This window comes from Ursus americanus, chromosome 4, assembly GCF_024610735.1.
Source record: "Ursus americanus isolate L20-20 chromosome 4, mUrsAme1.1.p, whole genome shotgun sequence".
NCBI lineage: Eukaryota > Metazoa > Chordata > Mammalia > Carnivora > Ursidae > Ursus > Ursus americanus.
Genome location: NC_142130.1, coordinates 95911079 through 95933042, shown reverse-complemented (window position 1 = coordinate 95933042; position 21964 = coordinate 95911079). Strand labels below are relative to the sequence as shown.

Here is a 21964-nt window from a genome sequence, read left to right as displayed (position 1 = left end):
CCACTGTGCTGCCTCGGGCCCCGTGGAGTCAGCGCTTGTGCAAATCGATGGAACCTGGTCCCTAACAACCGATGGTCCACTTCCCCTCCCGCGACTGTCCCCGTGGCTTTCCACTGCGGGGCTCGAAACCTGACAGCCGCCACCTGCCCTCTCCCAAAGCCACCGGACACGTTGTACAGTCCCCACCAGTGGCGAGGGTAGGATGCGTGCCTGGGGGGCGTCCTGCTCCTCACCCACCTCCAGGCCGGCCAGGCCTCCTACTCATAGAACACCTGGTAGCTGAAGTCATCCGACTGGGCTCTGCAGTTGTATTTGCCAGTCATTCTCTGGTAGTGCACGAGGATGAGGGCCCCTGCTCCTGCCACCAAGGCAAAGGCAGCCACCACGATGAGGACGAGGTAGCCAGCTCCCAGGCCTGGCTCCACACCTGGACGCTCACCTGCAGGGAACGAGACAGGCGCAGGTGGGAGGTCTGCCCAAACCAGGAAGGACGCATCTCCGAGGGCCTGGTACCGCCTGTGGCCCCAGCACTCCGACCTTGCGGTGAAGGTGGGACGGAGGGCTTGGGACAGAACAGCCACGGAGCAAGATCTCCACGAGTGTCTGCTCCTTTGTGCCATAATACCTGGATGTGACTGGTTGGGAGCACCGTGGCATGAGGCGCCACACGTGCCTGTGTGCGTGTGCGTTCCCAAAGGTGACCAAGCAGGTGTCCCCACCCCAAGAGAGCAGCGCACCAGCCAGGACAGCTCAGCCTGCCCGGCATTCTGGACAATCACCAGGGCAGGCGGAGGGCTCAGCTGGGCTCTGCACGTGGACACGTGGCTGGGCCCAGCACAGAGAAGTGTGGGCCTTCCCAGGACCCAGAGGGCCAATAACAATAGAGGAGAGCACAGACCCAAAAAAGTTGGAAATTGGGACTTGAATGCCCAGACACCGCGTTCTTAGAAGCAGTACCCACAACGGCGCAAAGCTGGAAACAACGCCGGTGTTCACCAGAGGAGGAACAGGTAAACAGAGTGTGGTCCATCCACACAACTGCATATTGTCAGGCCACAGAAAGGAACCGAGTCCTGATGCACGCCACGACATGAAGGAACCTCGGAAACCTCATGCCGTAACAGACGACAGTCACCAGGACCACACGTAGTACGAACCTGCTTATAGAACTATCCAGAACGGGCGAAACTGGAGGCAGAAAGCACACTGGTGTCAGGCTCTGAGGGAAGGGGGCAGGGAGGGACCCCTAACTGGTGCAGAGCTGCTTTTGGGGAGATGAAAATGTTTGAACCTCGAGATAGTTGGTGGTTGTAGAACATGGGGAATGTGTGAAATGCCACTGGACTGTTGATTTCAAGACGGTTCCCTGCATGATGTGTGACTTTCCCCTCAATTTCACTGCAGGAGAAAACGGGGCCAGAGAAAGAAGAAGGCCACCAGCCAGCCCTCTGGCCTGCCCCCTACACCCCAGGGGAGAGACCTGCCCACCCCCATGAGGAAGGTGGGGCGCCATGGAGCCCAGGGAGAGTAGGTGTGGCCGACTGACAGGGCAGCTGCATCATGTTCACCTCCGTCCTCCTGCATCGTGGGGTGTCCACCTGGGGGACAAGGGGCACCCGGATCCTGATTCCTGGGTGGTTGCTTGTGTGGCCACTACTCCGGGTCGCCCAGGGCACAGCACAGGTGTGCACACTTAGCAAGGTGGTCTCCAACAATAGCACTGGGACCCCCTCCTGGCTGCCTGGAACACAGGTCATCCCCTCGTCCAGAGGGCGGAAGCCCCTGGGGACAGTTGCAGGAGCAACTACAACCCCCAAGGCGCCCAGACTCTGGACAGCCAGCTTCCCCAACAACCACATGGCTGGTCCCTAGATCCAGCCTCGGGGTGGGGGGCGGGGGGGGCGATGCTGTAACGGGCCCGCCTCCCTCCGGCGCCTCAGGCGCGGGCCATCTTGCTGGCCCAAGTGGGGTGGACCATGCAGAGGGCGCTGGAACAGGACAGAGGGGACAGACCTGCTCCACAGTGCAGCCTAGAGCCCGCCCCAGCCTGCCGGCTCCACAGACGAGGGAGCTGGTTTGGTTGTTGCCTGTCCCCCTGGGTTTCTGTACCTGCAGCGAGAGGCTCCTAACGGACCCACTGACCCAGAGCCACTCCAGGAGGGACCCCCAAGCCAGCACTGCCCACTGGTTACCGTGGCCCAAGAATGGTTACCAGTCCACGTGAGATAGCGAGGAGCCGAGAGCGAGCACATCCTGCAACATGATCCTTGCCCTGGGTGGGGGTGTCCACCTGTCCCTGCACGCAGGTCACACAGCTGGACCACCCGTCAGTCTCTTAATAACAAACTGGTCCTCCACCAGGATAGCTCAGGCAGCCCGCACCCACGCACAGGACGGTTACCATGGTCACTTGGGGTCACACACAGTCGTTCTGCAAAGGCACGAAGCTATCAATGCTTTGGTGAAGGGGACACACGTCCTGGGAACAAGGTGATAGAGAACCTCCCAGCCCAGGTACGACCCCAGGGAAAACAGCCCGTTCCAGAGGTGTGCGTTCCAGCCCAGCTGCTGTCTGGGGACCCCCGGGCTCCTCACTTCTTGAGTGGCCTCAGTGATGGCTCCAGACCCTTCCTGCGGGAACTTCTGAGCATCTGGCAGACATCACCTAAACTTCCTCTTCCTTTTTGTACAAAGAAACTCTGGAGGGTGAGAAATAATGAGGTGTCTAGCAAAGCAAATGGCTATGGAAGTGTTCCAGAAATTAAATCAGAAAATTGTGATGCTGATATAAGCTGTGCTGGCAGCACACACTCAAGGACGATGCCCAGATGGATTCTTCCTTCACATCACCAATGCACAGTGCTGTGTGTGTCCTCCGAAAGGATACGTTGAGGTCCTAACCCCCAGTAGCACAGTCTGTGATGTTCTTTGGAAACAGGGTCATTGCGGATGTAACAAGTTAGGTTCAGATGAGGTCACGCTGAAGCGGGAGAAGCCCCTGATCCAATATGCCCCCGTCCTTATAAGAAGACGGCTGCATGAGGACACAGAGGCACAGGGAGAACGCCATGTGAGGACAGAGGCAGAGACCCAGTGATGGGATCGTACAAGCCGAGGCGAGCCAGAGCAGAAGCTGGGAGAGCCTGGAACAGACCCTCTCTCGCTGCCGTAGCAGGCGCCAGTCCTGCTGACACCTTGCTCTGGAGCTTCTGGTCTCCTGAACGGTGAGAGAGTATTTTCTCCTGCTTTAAGCCCCAGAAAATGCACACAGGTGGTGGGAGGGCTGCAGCTCTGGGGGAAAAGAAGCCCGTGCAGCCCTAGGAGAGGAAGACAAGGTGGTTTAGGAGAAGCCGGGAGCTGCCTTGAGAGGCCCAGCCTGTCCAGGTACCAGCTGCGAGCTTGGCCATGTGCCCTGAAATCCCTAAGTATTCTCAGTCTTCCCTGCAGTGGGAGCGATGGGGATGGCAGAGCCCAAGCGTGGGTGCACGTGGGGAGTGCAGAGCGTGGGCGCACGTGGGGAGTGCAGAGCGTGGAAGCGCATGGGGGGCGCAGAGCGTGGGCACGCGTGGGGGTGCAGAATGTGGGCACACATGGGGTGCAGAGCGTGGGCGCGCGTGGGGGGCACAGAGCGTGGGTGCGCGTTGGGTGCAGAGGGCGGGTACACGTGGGGGGTGCAGAGTGTGGGTGCACATCAGGGGTGTGGGCAGAATGTGGGTGTACAGGGAACAAAGTGTGGACACGGGGTGGGAGGGGGGCAGTCCTGAAGGGATCTCTCTGCCAGTCTAGCTCACCCCCGTAGTCTCCAACAATATTTCTGTTCATGTACACAATTAAAATGTAAAGTTTCCACCAATTGGGAGATGCCGTGTTTCTAAATGTTTTTTCTGGATATTTGTGTGGCACAGTCATGGAGCAAACAAAAGCTAATAATACAATGAGAAATAATGAAGAACAAAATGAATAATTAGAGCCCTTGTTTCTGAGCCTGACGATTTATCACCGTATTGTATTTGTTGTTCTCTGCAACGGTGGTTACTGTGGTACTCTGCTGGTTACAAATGGTGACAACGAACACTTACCCTGTAATTTCTATGGACAAGGCACTGTATAAACTAGAAATTATTATTGCTCCCATTTTATAGATGAGGGAAATGAGGCACAATGTAGTCACCCACGTTGCACAGAAAAAGGAGAGTGCAGGACACTTAGTAGAGATGTATGCCTGTCACATAGACGGATGAAATAATGACTAAGTGGGTGCGTGGATGGACAGATGGATGGATGCTGGGTGGATAGATAGATGGAGGAAGGAATGCTAGATCAATGGATGGATGGATAGAGGAGTGATGGATGGGGAGGTGGATGGATGGGTACAAGGATAGACAGATAAATGGATGAATGGATGAGAGGGTGGATGGATGGATAAAGGAATGATGGATGGGTGGATGGATGGATGGACAGGTAAACAGATGAATGGATGGGTGGATGGAGGAATGGGAATGGCTGGATGGAAGGGTAGGTGGATGGATGTATGGATAAATGGCTGAATGGATGGATGGAGGGATGGATGGATGAGTGCGTGGATGGATGGATAAAGGAATGATGGATGGGTGGATGGATGGATGGACAGGTAAACAGATGAATGGATGGGTGGATGGAGGAATGTGAATGGCTGGATGGAAGGGTAGGTGGATGGATGTATGGATAAATGGCTGAATGGATGGATGGGTGGATGGATGGATGAGTGCGTGGATGGATGGATAAAGGAATGATGGATGGGTGGATGGATGGATGGACAGGTAAACAGATGAATGGATGGGTGGATGGAGGAATGTGAATGGCTGGATGGAAGGGTAGGTGGACGGACGGATGGATAAATGGATGAACGGATGGATGGGTGGGTGGATGGATGGTTGGGTGGGTAGACGGATGGAGGAATGATGGAAGGATGGATTGGATCTGAAGACTCAGTGATTTTCCCAAGACCACACAACTAGAAGCACTAATGTCAAACTCAGGTCTCTTAACTCCAAGCCCAGTGCTTTTTCCACTCCAGTAGTTTTGGCGTGATCTATAATATTTGTGAATAAGTAGAAGTTCCATTTCTATAAATGAGAATGCATATTAGGGCCCCTGGTCAACCGGTTCTCCTTAGCAGTTTGAGAAAATGAAGAGGGTAGAGGAAGCATGCAGTCCTAGGATGGGTCCTGCAACTGCCTGATGACCAGTGCAGACCCCGGAGCCCAGAGTCCAGCTCTAGAAACTCAACATTCGTAGGCTCCCAAACCTGGAATCTTTAAAATTGCACAAATACTTTGGATGAGAAACAGCAGTTGGAATCGCTGGTCCAGAGGCCCTCCCTCCCTTCTCCTGCTCCCTCAGCTTCCTTCCCAAGCCCGGATCAGACTCGATCACACTCGACCCCATATCCAAAACCCCGACGTTCTTGCACAGGAAGGTACAGCGAGGCCAGGACGGCCATCGAAGAGAGGGAGAAAACCAATAAAAAAGGAAAATCAACCAGGATTACATTTAGCTACAAAAGGAGAAAAAGCCAAAATAGCCGTGACAAGGAGCATGGAAGTTTATTTCTTTCTGGCAAAACTCGGAGATCGGAGGCCAGGCCTGGCACACTTGCTCTGTGGTGTCCTTGGGAAGGGAGCTTCTCCGAGCTCCTGTCCCCAGGGCCCTCAGGGTCCACCAGGCGGCTGACTGCAGCCACCCCCCCCCCGCCCCTGCCAGGCAGTAGGAAGAAAGGGGCACATGAGGGGCAGCCCCTCGGGAGCTGTCACCTGACCTCCCATTTGCACCCCATTGGCCAGAACTTCTTCATATGGCCACACTTGGCTGCCAGGTTGGCTGGGAATGACAGTGTTTACTCCTGGAAGCCACATGCCAGCGAAAATCTGGGGGGGTTCCATGACTATGAAGGAGAGGAGGACAGATACTGGGGGACAAGCTAGCAGTTTCTGTCTTCATACCAAAAGCACACAATCTCCCCCAACCAAATTCTTTAAAAAAATAAAAAAATAATAAAATAATAAAATTGATCTCAAAGGAAATAAAACGTTTTTCTGGCAAAGTGATGGTGGTCTTTGAAATCACATGGAATGTAATTGGCTGGTGGAAGTTTTATACCAAGGGAGAAAGCCATGCCTTTTTTTTTCCATCTTCTGATGTATTCAAGCCCAGAATAAACAGCTTTCTCGTGTGTGCGCCCACTGGTACACACGTACACACACGCACGCAAGTACACACAGAACCCGACCTGGCGTGGCCCGAGCCTCTCCCTCCCAACCAGCCACATGGTGTATTGATCCCATGTCAGGACGTTACTGGTTTCATGTGACGCAGCTCAGAGTACCGTGTTACGTAAGCGCGAGCTGACTTCCCGCAACCCCCCCCAGGCAGCGTGGGCACCGAGGGCTCCTCCCCACTAGGGCTGTGGAGGGGCCAGCCTGGCTCTGCATGGGAAGGACTTGACGCTAGGCTGGAATTGGGGCTCTCCTTCGCCCACTGTGGTGAGTCCGCGGACCCTGCAGGGCCCGGGGCTCCTGGTGGCGGCGTGCGCATTCACACTCCGGGAGTGGGAGACGGAGCCAGTCGCATCTTTTCTTTAACTGACTAAACCGCATCACCAACTCACCTTCAGACCGAATGAGGGGCCCCCAGGACATCTGGTGTGTGGCAGATGCTTCACCGCTTCTCAGGGACCGGATGTCATTGCAATTCTGTTGTTTGGAAAGGAAAGGAAGCTCAAATTAATTAAACGGAACTCCAGCTCTGAGAAACGCGGTCACTGTCAGGGTGAGACTCTGATCCCTACGTTACGCCGGATGAGCTCAGACGGGGAAGGGGACGAGGGGCCTGGGCCGCCTGGACCACGGGGCTCTGCCAGAGCGACAGGAGGGACGGTGGGCAGCAAGGCCTGGAGGAAGGAGGTTCGAGAGAGCACCTGCTGGGCCGTCTCCAGGCCCGGGCCCCTGGGCCCCTTGGGCACTCTGTCGGCTCTGAGTCACCTTGGCATTCTCCGTGGCCTGCTGCAGCCGCTTGCTCCTTTCCACACCTCAGCCTTGCAGGGAGGTTCAGGGACGTGGTCGGACCTCTCACTACACACCCGTTGGGCTGCTTTATTTCCCCGGACAGATGCTGACGCCCTAGCCCCCACTGCCTGCGGATGTGACCTTATCTGCAAACAGGGTCTTTGCAGACGAAGTGAAGGTGAGGTCATTAGAGTGGGTCCTAGTCCTATGTGACTGTGTCCTTATGAAAAGGGGATGTTGAACACAGACACAGACACGCGCAGAGGGCAGCTGTGAAGACACAGGGAGAAGCCGGCGTCTACACGACAAGGACAGAGGCTGGAATGAGTCTCCCTCACAGCTTCTGGGGGAGCCGGCCCTGCCACCCCGATCTTGGACGTCCAGCCTCCAGCCCCTCAGGCGACGCATTCCCCCAGTTTCAGCTGCCCCTTGCTACTGTTCCTACAGCCACGGGACACCAGAACAACACTCCTCCTACCAGAACGTGGAAAGGAATGTGTAAGCCAAACCAGAATAACCCTGGGAACTGGCAGCCCTGCCCGGGGGGTTATGGCTATTAATACTCATTGTCTTTCTGAGGGGCTTCGAACAGGTGCGGGCTCGTGTCCGCCCTTGGCTGGTGGGCGTCTGGGGCTCTATGTTCCTTTCAATCCTTTTTTCTGCAAGATCTACTGTGTGAGAAAAAGCGACACCCACCAAATGCGTGTCCTGGGGGTGCTCGGAGACTGGTCACCCGGGGAGACTGCAGGGTTTCCGCGAGCTGCACGGGAACGAGCCCATCCCCCAGAGGAGAGACAAACATGCTGTCACTGAACCCCAGGCCAGCAGAGCTCTCTACTCTGTCCTGGGCACAGACAACATGAGACAGTCAGCCACACACTTGTCTGGTATGAAGAAGAGCTTTCAAACCTCAGGACTGCAAAGCATATTTCACATTCAGAGGTCTAAGGAAATGAGAATGTAAAATTATTCAAGATCCCAGTGTGAAGGATGAACATAGGGGGAAACCTCTCATTCAATATCACATCGGCTGGGAGTCAGCAGCGTTCCACCAACGTGGCTAAAAATAATATGAAATTAAAGGAACGCGTTTACACCTGAATATGCATTAAACCACCTAGAGGAGAAGCCCCACAGCGTCACGGGCAGGAATGGGATGTGACGTGATGACCAGCCGACGGTATGGGCTCCAGAAGGATGCAGCTTGGCCATCTGACCACGTGGGTCGCCCACCCATGGGCTGCCCACCATCCACACCTCATTTCGTGCCTTTTTGGGGCCCAGTGTGCAGGGCCCCATGTCTCCTCCTAGAAGTCGGGCCCCAGGGCCGCCCAAGCCCTGGGCTTCAGATAACAGAGCAGCCCTCCTCGGAGCAACAGGGGTGCGAGTCCAGCACAAGTTTAGAAAAGTGAAACACCTACTATTTTGCACGTGGTCCCAGGCGAGTCCATGCAAATGCGGAGTCTGCAGTGCAGGTAGACGATGGAGTTGTTGATGAAGGAGAAGATTTTCAGCTTAAACCGGGCCTTGCTGGAATCCCCGTTCTCGATCACATTCGTGTGCGTGTTGGAGATGGGGCAGCTGGGAAGGGAGGGACCGGGACTCATGAGTCAGGAGCCAGGCCCCCATCCCATTTCCGGACGGGCTTCCTCCCAGCGCCTCTGCACACACGGCGTCCGTCCGCACAAGGACCGCTAGCGCTCCCATTCCCCAGAGACCCAGGCATCCCTGAAAACCCAGCCCCGCATATCCACGGGGGCCTGGGAACTCAGAGGCCCCCAAGCAGGCTGCACCCGATCCCCACCTGTTGTTGATGAAGCTGAACATGACCGGGTCCCTGGCGTTGCTGGACGGCGTGGCCCAGCACTCGGTCAGGACCACCTTGAGGTTGCTCTTCTGTCTACAGAGCCCCACCTCAATCCTGACGTCATCGCTGGCAGACACACTATAATTTCGAGGTATAGGGGAGTCCCCGATAAATAACCGCATCTCAGTCACAAAACTGCCAGCTCCGTGGAGGTCCTCGATGATGGTGGAAACCCTGCGACACAGCAGTTTCAGCAGGTGCACCGCTGCGGCCCCTCCCTTCCCATTCCTCCCCAGAAAGCAACCCCGAGCAGTACGGAAGGAGAGGAAGGCCACCCAATGTGAACGGGCAAGGAAAGGCTACCTATTCTGAGCTGGCTGGAGTGGTTGTCAGCCCCCTGACTTGGGTCTGGAGGAGACTGGAGGACAGGCAGGGGCGGGGTCAGCCTCACAGTGGGACAGGGAGGCCCAGGCAGGCTCCAGCAGGCATTGTCATGGGGAAGCCGTGGGCGGGCTCACTAGGACAGGGGCGTCCTATGTGATTGGCCAGGGTGTATGTATGGCTTTCTTTGGTCGGTCCTAATTTGAAGTGAAGACAATAATTAGGGGAGCTGGCAGTCACTAACCAAGTCCTGGCCACTGTCAGTCTCACAAAAGGGTCCTCAAGTGATTGAAACCCTAAAGAAATCCAAAGTGAAGGCGCTAGAGAGGACAGGTAGCTGGGGCGGGATGGGAAGAGGGCTCTTCGCTCACCCCCACTCTGGGGTGTAGCCCGACGACGTCAGGAGGTCGTTCTGGAAGGCACAGTGGATCGGGCTCAGGATCTTCAGGTGGTGGATGATGCCCTCAGGGGACAGGTCATTCCTCAGCGTGGTCCTCACCACCGTATTCGTCATGTTCTGAACACAAACAGGGCATCAGTGCGCTCCCGGGCCCCAGCAGCCACCCCCCAGCATGCCTGCAGACCATGGTTCTGGGTGCTGGGGGAGGGGTGCTTCTTCTCTAAAGCTTGTCCGCCAAATACAAACACCCTGATCTTTTCCTAACATCAAATGCCAAAAAGCATGTGAAGCCCCGACCCCTGGTTTAGCCTGTGTCCTATGCCCGTTTTCCTCATCAGAGAACCAGAGGCAAACTGGATCAGCTGATATCCCCAATATCCAGCTGCACTGGACCACCAGCATTCTCTCCCAGCGCCATCATCTGGGCGGGTAACAAGGAGAACAGGGAGCAGAGGATAACCTCCAGAGAGGGACGGTCATCATGACGGGGACTCGGGGTGTGTGAACACACTGCCCACCGGAGCCCCCAGGGAACAGCGCTGAGCCCGTTCTTGTGCATGAAGCGAAGCTTGTAGACAGAGGTGCGGAGCAGACAGGCTTGGAGCTAGAGAACATGAGAGCCAGCTGGGATTAAGGACTAGCTGCTTGCGGTGTGAACACTGAGCAGGAGAGACTCTCTGGACAGCAGGGCACCAGAGCATGACCATCCTCCTTCCAAAGCGCGCGAGAGTTCCGGAATTTCTCCGGAGCCCAAAACAGAGACGGAGAGCCTGAGGTGGGCACTTGCACAAGGTGCTACAGCAGAGAGCAGATAGGAGGAGACAGATACTTCTGTGAACACCACCCTCGTTACACTGGAGGCGAACCAAGTCTCGTCTGACAGAATGCCTGCAGTGACATTCGTTCGCAGCTTTCCGCTTGTTCGTGGCTTGGAGTTTGATCGTCATGGTGGTGGGCTTTGCAAGATCGGCACCCCTTTACGGACTCCTCCTATGCTGCCACTGGAACGGGGCACAGCGCCAGCCAAGGACAGCTGCGGATTGTCTGTGGTGGGTACGTAGTGGGGGCCGTGGCACGGCTTCTGCTAAAGTCACCGGCCTTAGCAGCTCAGAAGTACACAAGAGACACGGGAAACTGTGAAACAGATAAGCCAGACCATCCAGGAGGAGGAAGCCAGGGGTGGAGGAAAATTATGTGGATGAAGCCACATCGGGGAGCATCCACGGAAACCCACAACCCCTGAAGCAGGAGCCCCCAGACGTGGTGCGGGCAGCAGGGCAGCGCCCATGCCGAGCTGCACAGCACAGCGTCTGGTCACGGGGAGCCTGCCAGGCAGCGAGGGCTGCAAAAAGACATCTGGAGACCAGCCATGCTGATGGGACCCACAAATCTGATAGAGACACGAATCCAGGGGCCAATCAGGCTCTGGCAAGAGCGGGTCCCAGGTGGTGCAAAGCGTGCGGGAGCATGAGGGGGAGGGCTGCTGCCGATGGTTCCGGACTGAAAGTCACTGCAGGGAAGATGTCTGCAATGCTCTTCTGCTTTTCCAGCTCCCACACCGACCCCTTACTTGCCGCTCACTTATGAGAAGTACAGCAAGTGTATTTTCCTCATGTGTCTGTGACACAGGCCCGGGCAAACACATCACACAGCCGTTAGCTGATATTGGAAGCTACTGGATATTATTGGTGTCTCCAGGTTTCCATATAAATAGTGAAATTAGAATTACTGAAAACCATCTTAATTCTTGGAATTTGTTTTCCTTAGCGGAGACTAGTGCTGCTTTAGCTTCTGGGAACAAACCTGCCCAGATTCTTAGTTGCAGTATCCAAAAATGGAAACACTGAAACACGGTCAAATTTACCCCGTCTCTGTTTGCTAGAATCTGTCCCTCCATATTTCACAATACTTTTCTACATGATGTTTGTAGGTCTGGTGGCTTCTTCCAGCTGAGAAGCAGAAGCTCCCCTAGGTGTAGTCGTAACAGACACGGCGTCAGGTCTCGATGGGCTGAGCTCCGGGCACCCGGGCCAGTGTGTACCCCAGACGCTGCCACGGCGTCTGTTCGGTGCCTCTGACAATCGCTTTGAAAAGTGCTTCAGACAACCCGGATGGCTCCCTGCTGTCTCCATGAGCATTCTGGAAGTGTTTGTGAAGAGGATTCTGTACGCTGGTGAATCTTCTGGGGCGTGGACCACTTGGTGTCTCTGAGCGTCTCAGGACGATCTGTACACAGCACAGCAAACCCAGGCGGGGAGCCCTAAAGCCTTAGATCTAGCTTCTAAAAATCAGGAGGTCAGTAAAACTTAAACTGCTTAACCAAAGGGAAAAAAAAAAAAAAGAGGCGGTGGAGCCTGCTAACTGTACTTGCAGAAGTCTATCTTCGGAAAATCTTAGCTTTTGGCAAGTGTCAAAAACATCAAGAACTTTCGTGGATTTCAGGGCTGAGATAACTCATTAGAAACGCATTTCCCTCTGCTCTGAACGGGCCCTGAACCCCACTGAATGTAACAGCTCTACCAGGTGTCTGTGTAGCCTGGGGAAACAAAGGCAGAGAGCCAGTGTGCCGGCTCGCCCCTGGGGCCCGGCCCATCGGTACGAGACTCACCCCGAACAGCCTGGCTGCACTGACCACATCATTTCCAGCATCGTTCCCTTCGGTTCTGCAAGGCTGCAGGGTGCTAACTTAGACCTGAGACCCTCGGGGACAGCTCTGCCTGTGCCCACCCTCCAGCCTGTGCCCACTTTGGGGCTTTGGGGCTCATAACTGGGGCCCCCAAGAAGCTGTTACCCATCATCAGTGCAGCCCGCCTCCACGTGAGTCTGAGGAATCCTTAAGAAAGAGAAGCAAGACCCCAGGGTCAGGTTTAAATTGTGCTGGTTGGAAAGTGGGAGGGGGGCTGACAAAGGCTCTGTGGTCACTGGGGACATCCTAGTGGCTCCTTCAACCCAGAACCCCCAAGGAGGCTGGAATCACACTCGAGAGAGGCAAGCAGACCCACTGTGCCAGTGCACCACTCTGCCATGGCCCCCCACATGCCCACGTCCGTGCTGACCCCGAAGCTGCCTGCCCCCCACACGCCACTGACCCCGAAGCTGCCTGGTGCTCACCCCTCACATCCACGCCCACACTGACCCTGCAGCTGCCCGCCCCCCACAGGTCCACGTGCACGCTGACCCCGCAGCCCTAGCACCTGGGCCTCTGGCAAGCCTGCTCCTGATCTGGCATATTACCTGTCAGCTCAGTCCAGCCTGTGCCTGGGGCCCATGTGTCCCCACGGGGGTACAGAGACCAGGCTCCAACCAGAAGCATCTGAGTGCAAAGGCCTTCGCCCTCCTTGTACCCCAGAAGGCCTCTGGAAAGGCAGAGTCACAGGCCATAGGGCTGATCCTTGGAGGCACGGCAACCCTGACCCCCCCCGTTGACCTTGCTGAGCCCCGAGGTCCCACTGGTTAAACGTGGATACCAGGACCTAACTGTCACCAGGCACGCGGAACACCACCTGTGGGTCCATGGGACTATCCTTCCCCACCCCGTTTGGGGAAACAAGGTCTCGAATTGCACTCACAAGGTTCTTAGGGGCTGAAGTCTGGGTTCCTGAGTCCCTGCCCAGTGGACCAACTTCCCACATGAGGACAACCTCCCTGTCCCCACTGCCACGCCAGCCCCCTGCTGAGACCATCTCCCAGTGAGCACCCCCCCCCCAACACCAGCCCCTTCCATGCACAACCCCTGACCCAGGGCCCTGCCTCCCAGATCCAGCAGACACCTTCCACCTCGTCACGCTCCCAGCCGCTGTCACGTGTCCCCTGGCTGTGCACACAGTCCTCCCCACATGCATCTGGGGACCATGTCAGTTTCCACAAGTCCTGTCCCAGGTGTGCACATTTCTCAGGGGGCCACCATGCCCAGTGCTGCCCCGTCCCCCAGTGCCCAGTGAGGCGGGGCTCACAGAGGACCCTGGCACCCTCCTCCCAGCAGCTCAGTGCACTTGGTGCTGGGAGGAGGGAGGCAAGAGGGACACAGGAGCCTTAACTGTGGTGTAGAGCCAATCTGGGAAGAATCAGGGCCTGGAGCCGGTCAGCCCAGCACATGGGGCGTGGGGGTGCTGCAGACCAGAGGAGCTCACGTGGGCCCAGAGCTGTCCCTGCAGGTGAGACGGGAGTGCCTCCAGCTGGGCGGCGGCACCCCTACTGGGCTTCCCTCCGTGCGGTGGAGGGAGGCCCCTGCACCTGTCAGCCTGTCAAGGACTCTGCAGTGAAGACAATCACTCGTAGGCCCACAGTTCCTCCGGCCAGATCCTTCTGATCACACGAGCCCGCCTGCCCAGCATGCACAAACATGCACACACTCACTCACACACATACACTCGTGTATACACACACGTTCTCACACATCTGCACCGCTGGACACTCATGTCGACACACTTTGCTTTCCTGCCTTTTTCCTCTCTCACTGGCTGTCCATCCTGCCTATGCCTCAGAATCACTGCAAGTATTCTTTAAACCCAAGGCTGACCCCAGGCCCTTTGCACCAGAATCCCGCAGGGCAGAGCTCAAAACTCCCTCCTGATTCCAGGGCACAGTCTGGTCCCTGGTGAGAACTTGCCCTATTCTGTCCCCCTTTCTTGGGTCCCCCACTTAGAGTCAGAGACCCTGGGGTGCAGAGTCTCCCCTGATCCCCTGGGACAGTTGTGGCTCCCTCCCCATCTGGTGTTCCTGATGCTTAGTGCACTGCCCCCCACCCTGTGTGCACCCGAGCCTGGCCCTCCAGCCCTTACACTTTGCACGACGGTTCCACACTCAGTCCACCCGGCCACCAGGAGCACGTGCGTGCTGTTGTGGTCGCTCACGTTGCAGGATGGGTGTCCCAGGTACAGGGAAGTCTCAGGGATGGATTCCTGCTGCAGGAAGCGCCTCTGGATGGCGATGGCCACCTTCTCGATCTCACAGAGCACCCTGACCGCCTCCGTCAGGTTCAGCCGCTGCGGCGGGTCCTGGGGGCCCCGGCTGGCACCCGGCACAGAGGCAGCCCTGGATCCTGCTGGGGTGGGGAGCTGCTCCGGACCAGGTGCCAGAGAGGGACCGGGAGCCTGGGTTGTGTTGCCAGGAGAGTCACCTGCGAGGCACGAGAAGATGAAACCCAAGTATGGGTCTGTGTTTAGGGTCTGCCACCTGAGCCTGGCCTGTGAGGCCCGCGCAGAGGGGTCAGGGGTGAGGTCAGACGGGAATAGCAGCACACACCCGGACTGCACATTCTGGCCACAGCCGCACATATGCACCTGTCGCACGTTCCTGCCAGCCCTGCAGCGGGACCTGGCTTGGCTTGCCAGGGGCTCCCATGGGCCAGGAGACCAACGTGCCCTTTGCCCCCCGGACTCTCCCAGGCTGACGCCAGGTGTGGGCCGAGCCTGTGGGCTTGCTGTGACAAGCCCTCTGATCTCTAAGGTGGGTTAATGATGTTTACTGTCAGCATCCTGAGTCCCTAGCCGCCACTGCAGCTTCCTGCTTCCCTCAAGGCACAGCTTCAACCTGCACCGTGTGAAGACATGCAGGGTTCTCTGAGGCCTTCCTCCCTAGTCTGCACGAAGCAGACCAGGACCCATCCCAGCCCGCTCCCTGGGCCTGGCTCCATCACTTGCCACCCCGGCACCTGCCTTCTCTTCTCTCAAGGCGGGGCTTGTCCACTGCTCTGTCCCCTCACCCAGCTCCCTCGTCTCCAAGATGTAGTCCAAACTCCTGCTAGTGGCATTCACTGCCTTCTCAACTGGCCTCACCTACTTCTTGGGAGCTGGCTTCCCACTCTCTCCCACCCCTCTCCTGAAGGTGCCCCCATTTCAGCCAGCCCGAACTGCGCCGGGACCATGGGCACCATCAGGAGCTCTGTTCTCACTGTTGCATGGACCCAGCACCCCCTGCCCCACTGCAGCCCTCTCTGCCTAGTGCTGTCCTAGCTGTCCTTTAAGACTAGCTCTAAGATGCCTCTTCCAGGAAGCCCTCCCTGACTACACTCATGGGGCTGCAACAACTTAGTCCCTTTGAGCTTCCTGCTTCTACCTCAAGCAGAACACATTCCATATTCCTGGTGACAAGTGCTCTACTTGACTACAGATCCCTGGATGGCAGGGGTCACCTCAGGGTCAACACTGAATCCACTGAGGCCCCATTTAATGGGGAAAGCACTGGGTGGGAAGAAGGGGCCGAGCAGAAACATTTCCCACATGTTGCTTATCACATGGACCCTAGGGTTTGGAGGTCATCTTCTAGAATCAGAGAACACAGTGGACCTTAGTGTGTAGTTTCTCACTGGAGGCACTTGGAGATACGAGGTGCCACCAAGGAGGCTGGAGATGCATGGGAGAGCGTGAAGGGACACATACGTGTGCACATACACGCACAAGCACACACGTTAGAAAACTAGTTCAGGACATAAAAATATGCTGACCTTGTTTGGAAAAGAGGCACTTTGCAAACGAACGTCCTTAAAAGAACAAATCACCCGATAGCATCTTGGAAAAGGGGTTACGGGACTCTCACCTTCACAAGGTCTTCCAGAATATTCCACAGGGAAGCGGGGGGCATCGCCCACGCAGCTGCAGGTGAAGGAGCCCAGAGTGTTGCGGCAGGACGCGCCCGGCTCACAGTCGTGCTCCTGGTTCTCACACTCGTCGTAATCTGCGCGACATCAGAAACAAAACAGGACATGGTCATGGGGTCACGGGGCCTGAAGGCACTTCCGTGCCGGCTGTTCACACGACCCCCCACCCTGCATCTCGGGCAGTGGAGTTGAAAATTATGGAGTGACAGTAAAGCTGGCCGGCTCTGGGGAGTCCAGGAGACAGGGAGGCACCTGCATCTTGGCCAGCGTCCAGACGTCTGTAGGGACCACTGGGGAAGGAGAGTTCCTGGTCCCCTGGCAGGGCGGCAGGGCAGTTCATCAGGGGCGAACAGGCCCCAGCCCCTGGTCTCAGGCCCAGGCAACCCCGCAGAAAGCCTGTCCCGCAGAAGGCCCTCCGCCCACTTGCCTGCTTTGGTCTCTACGCTCAGCTACCCTTCCTCACAGTGATGCCGGTTTACTGCAGAAAATGGGTAAAATTCAGGCCAGCCTAGCAAAGAGCACGGTCCACACCGAAGCCCGCCTCCTGAGTAGAACAGAGCTTGCACGGTGACGATCCCCTTCCGTCCTTGAAAACACAGACTGTGACGCAGCTCGGGTCACACTGCACCCACACACGCAAGTCCTGCTTTCTTCCCTAACCCGTTTCCGGGATATTTTCTGTCTCAATGAGCCTCACTTTTAATAATTGCATGACAGTCCAGGGCATGGATGGGTCACGATTTACTTACTATCTCCCCTGTTACAGGACTATTGGCCACTTGCAAGCTTCTACTTTTAAAGTAACAGTGAGCGTGGATATCTGTGTATGAACAACGGTCCGAACTAAGGTCCATTTCCATAGGCTAAAGTCCTGCGCGCAATCTCCCAAACCACAGCAGGCGGACATCTGTAAAGCTCTTGGCGAATATCGTCAAACTAATTTCCAGGAGGCGCGAACAAATCCTGTTCCCACCGCGAGGCCCACTCTGGCCCAGTGTGGCCAGTGTTAGGTGTTTCCAGTTAAAACCCCACTGCTTCCAGATGGACCTGAGGACCCATTTCCGTGGGAATGTCCGTGATTATTGCTCTTTGCTCCTCCTTTGCGTCTCTTCTGTCCTGCATTGTCTGGGGTGGGTCCCCATTGTCTGGGGTGGGTCCTGACGTCCGGCGTGCACTTATCTTAGTCATAAGGATCAATTCAGTTCTTAGCACCTTGTTATTGACACGTGCGGTCTCTCTCTCTATTTGGGATGTAATTCTTCACCAGGTCATTCAAACTATGTTGTGGGGGTGTTGCTTCCTTCACCATGGTGCCTTTATTTTGTTTAATATAAAGGCTGACATTTTTATAGAGTCAAATATTTCAGCCTTTACCCCTCTGGGCTTGTTTGCCTTCTATTTTTAAACTTAGAAAATCCTTCTCATTCCAAAAACCAGAAGAATAACTTACATGGTCTCTGATTGTTTTTGTACACGTAACTCTGAGTTTTTTGTCATTTATTTTCAAGTATGCTACGTGCTATGAACTGAATTGTGCCCCAAAAATGCATACGTTGGGGTGTCTGGGTGGCTCAGTAGTTGAGCGTCTGCCTTCGGCTCAGGTCATGATCCCAGGGTCCTAGGATCGAGCCCCACATCCGGCTCCCTGCTCAGTGGGGAGTCTGTTTCTCCCTCTCCCGCTCCCCCTGCTTGTGCTCTCTCTCTCTGCCAATTAAAGAAATAAAATCTTTTTTTTTTTAATGCATAGGTTGAAGCCACAGCTGCTAATGTGACCGTAAGGAGGGACCCTAACCCAACAGGGGTGGTGTCCTTGTAACAGGAGGCACCGGAGCTCTGCGCGCACACAGGGACAGAGCGAAAAGGTTCTGTCCACACGGCAGAGGGAGGGCCCTGCCCCAGAAAACAAACCCGCCGGACCCTGGACGTCGGACGTCCAGCCTCCCGAGCTGAGAATGTACACTTGTGTTGCCTAAGCCGCCCCGTCTGTGGTATTCGGTTATGACAGCTCAAGCTGACAAATACGACTCGAGAGAGAGATCTAAATTGCCTTTTGCCCCTGCTTTTCTTTCCAACGGCTTTTACCGGGATCTCCCCGGAGACCGCGCTCGGGAGGAAGTGTGGCCGGCAGTCACACGGGTGACAGAGGAGGCCCGGCGGGACGCGGCCCCGGGAAGGGAGCAGCACCTCTGGGCCCCCGCACAGCTCCATGCCAGGATGCTTCCGGCCCCAGCCCTTCAGAAACAACACAGCAGCGATAAGAGAGATGAGGGTCCCTCCTGCTCCCCACTTTCACCTCCTGCAGGGGGGCCCCTAAGAGGAGGTGCACGGGGTGACATCTTCCAAACGAAGGCAGGAGCCGGGCTCTCTCGGCCTCCCTCCCAGAACACTGTGTATCTCCGTGGGGCCCGGACTCCACCTACCCCGTATGAAGGTGTCCCCTCCGACCGCCTGCAGCAGAGACGCGTTCTGAAAGGCCACGAGGAACGCGGCGGACACCTCGTGGACATCCATGTCTGCGGTGATGAGCAGGTTAAACTCCACCACGACACTGCCGTTGGCGATGCGTGTCACCTCCATCTGGACCCTGCCGGTGTCCACGAGCCGAAGCATGGCGGCTGGCAAGGAAGCCCGCACCTTTAGAGAGACCGCAAGTGAAAAGAACCGCCCACAGAGAGGAAGCCGGGTACCTGACCCCAGGGGCACCGCCTGGGAGTCTGGCCAGCAGCAAAAAGGCCAAGGCTAGAGGTCAGTGCTGGGCCCGGGCCCATGTGCCATGTCCCAAGCCCAGCAGAAGTGCCTGTGGGTCCTGAGGCCACGGGAAGAGCCCCGTTCCCCCCCTCTCCCTGGCAGAGCACATCTGCTGGCTGGTGTGGACAAGATGCCAAAGCCCAATCCTGGGGGGCACATCACACAAGGGGGGGTCAGGACAGCATTTAGAATCTGCCATTCTCAGTGCACAGCCACGGAGGGCAGGGGCTGAACGGGTGGTCATGGGGGGTGGGGACACCTCGCTCTCACTGAGTGTTTTCTAGAACAATTCCTTTACTCCTGATCCTGCAGAACCACTTCCCTCCCATTCTTCCCCCCACTTCCCCAAAACTGCTTCCTGTGAGACTTCCTGCAGGGACAGGCCGTTCCTGCCCTTGCTTTTCACTCTACCACCTTGGACAGAATCCTACCTCGCACGCCGTGATATTCCTCCCTGGCCCCGCACAGCCAAAATGCCCAGAGAGACACACGACCATGTTGTGGCTTTAAACAGTCCACACAGCGCGAGTGCTCTATGGAAAAGTGCACCTCCAGGGTCCGGCCTCACAGAAAACCTCGCCCTCATCTGGACCCTGCGAGGGCTGGTGGCTCAAGGCACAGGCTCACGGATTCGCTTCCCAGCATTGGGACAGCCAACGTGAGCAAATCTGCTGTCACCCCACAGTCCCCTGGCCACCATCATCACCACTGGAATAGCTGCCTCTTCTCTGTCTCTGTCTCTCTGTCCTTCTGTCTCTCTTTTTTTGTCTGGGACTTCCAGAGAGCGATCTGTCACAGGCTTGGATTAAAGTCACTTTGGGTTGCATTTCGAATCCGTCTCAAAGCAAAGTTCCAGGCCCCCCCCTAAGAAGTGACAAGGGACAAGGCGCCACATGAACCCACAACCTCCCAAAATTTGTCCTAAAGCCTTATATATGTGCTACATTGCACAATGATTTGCTATGCTGAAATTCTAGACAAACCGACAATGGTCCCCAGAAGTAGGAGAGTAATGACATGGTTTGAAGAGGAAGGATTCGTCAGACATTTGAGTGCAAATGGGGTTGCCGCGGGTGACCCCCAGAGCTCTGCGGGCTGATGCTCAGTGCTGCCGCTTAGTATTACGTGTGACCATGGCGGAACCTAAAGCAGCCAGGGAATCGGACCGCCAGCAGCTCTCGAATCCATGCACTGCACCGGGAGCTGGGCACCCAGAACAAATGAGGCAGACTCCCAGATCCCGAGGAACCCCAGAGGGACGCTTCCTGGAGGCAGCGGGGCCCATTTTATCAGCCAGTAATGTCTTTCGGGTAGAACAGAATGCAGGTGTCACGCTGGGGTGGGAGCTCGCCCCGCCCCGAGGCGGCGCTGCCGAACCCTGCAGTGAGGAAAAGCTGACTCAGAGGAGATGCCCAGGTACAAACAAGAGCACGAGATCATGACCAGCGCATCCTCTGTGCGTGGAAGGGAATCCGACCTCCAGCAAAAAAGAAGGCGGAGCTGCCGCCCGGACTGCCCTGTAACACGACAGCATCTCTGGGAGTGCGCGGACAGCAGGGGAAGCTCCAGGAGGTTAGGGAAAACACCACCAGCTTTATTCTCGCTCGCCGGGAACGGGACGCCCCCACCCCCCCACCCCCCGCACCTGAGCGAGTGAATGGATTCGCAACACGCAGCCCGTCCGCCTGGCGGAGCATTGGCCGTAAAGAGCAGTCAAGTGCTGCCCGCCCCCCACGCACTTGCCCCGAAGCCCCGCCCAGAGAGAGAAGGGAAGGTCTCGTCTGGCATGATTCCGTGCACGTAAGGCGTGCAGGGCAGGCCGATCCACAAGGACAGCACCACGGCGGGTGTCAGGGATGCCGGGGGCGGGGGGCGGGGACACTCGCCGCGAAGGGGCACCGGGCTTCTTTCGGGGGTGATGGGCATGTTCTGGAATGAGTGGTGACAGTTGCACCATTTCACAAATAAAACCTCAAGCACGGCACTAAGCCCTTCTAAAGTGTGAATTTTAGGATCTGTGAAATAGACGTCAGTATTTTAAAACGTTTCCTTCATTAGGCTTTCTGCTCCACGGGGTCCCACCTCGATGAAGCGGGCTCGCTCAACAGCTAATAGTGCGAGGGCGGGCACAGCAGAGGGCCAGGCATGGCTCCCACCTGCCGATGCTTCTTGCGGCGGACCCAGGGGCGCCAAGCACACCCCCCCCCCCCGGCACGCAGCCGGATTCCTAGCTGCCTTGGGAAATAAGGGGTCCGGAGCCCCTTCAAGTCTCCGTCCTGCTCGGCTGTGACTGGGATCCTGCCCACCTCCCTCGGCACATCCCGAAAGGAAGGCGCAGTTTCCCCAGCTCACCATCCTAAAGAACCGCTCCTGGAAGTCCAGATACTCCTTGCTGCTGGTATTGCGGAAGGCCTCCACGTACCTGACGTCTGCGATTCTGACTTGGCCTCTGAGTTTCTGAGCCGCTGCAGGACGGAGAATAAACACGTCTGGAACGGTAACGCGTTAGGCTGCAGTAAAAGCATTAGGTCATGTATTTGGTAGCACGTCTCCATGTCGACATTTTCCTGGTGGCCGGAAAGAACATGACATCGAGGCTGACGGTGCCCGGCACACACAGATGCAGCCCACCGACCCCAGAGGGCACCGCCCATGGCCTGCGCCCAGAGAGAGAACCTTCTGGAACCCCTCCACTCTCCTCCCTGCCCCTGTACTGCTCTTTGCGCACACACGGCATCCAGGTGATTTACCAGCAGGGACAACTTTGAGAGTGAAAGGAGCTGCTATTGATTAATTATGCTGGGGCCACAGGCGTACCCCTGGCTGTCCCAGGCAAATCAAGACGTGGGGAGGCCTTGCCCCGCCGCTGTCAGAGCCCGCAGCTCACGGCAGAGTGCCCAGAGGTCCCGATTCTCTTCTCCCTCCCCCTAGAGCACTATTTCTCTGCAGCTTAAGGACAGTCCCTACTCAATTAAAATCTGTTCCCT

At 56.6% G+C, this 21964-nt stretch overlaps 1 protein-coding gene across 2 annotated transcripts in view; it reads right to left on the bottom strand.

The window, feature by feature from the left end:
* Positions 1–257: 257 nt before the first annotated feature.
* The window catches only part of UMODL1 (uromodulin like 1), a 63600-nt gene continuing 41893 nt past the window's right edge, over positions 258–21964 (bottom strand). For both annotated transcript variants that reach the window (XM_087861324.1, XM_087861325.1), the window contains 9 exons: positions 21330–21442; positions 18650–18863; positions 16169–16306; positions 14413–14750; positions 9603–9748; positions 8848–9084; positions 8465–8624; positions 6647–6731; positions 258–439 (listed from right to left, as the gene is read on the bottom strand). In XM_087861324.1, the coding sequence (XP_087717450.1) occupies positions 258–439; positions 6647–6731; positions 8465–8624; positions 8848–9084; positions 9603–9748; positions 14413–14750; positions 16169–16306; positions 18650–18863; positions 21330–21442 (1613 nt within the window). The remainder of the gene's footprint in view (positions 440–6646; positions 6732–8464; positions 8625–8847; positions 9085–9602; positions 9749–14412; positions 14751–16168; positions 16307–18649; positions 18864–21329; positions 21443–21964) is intronic.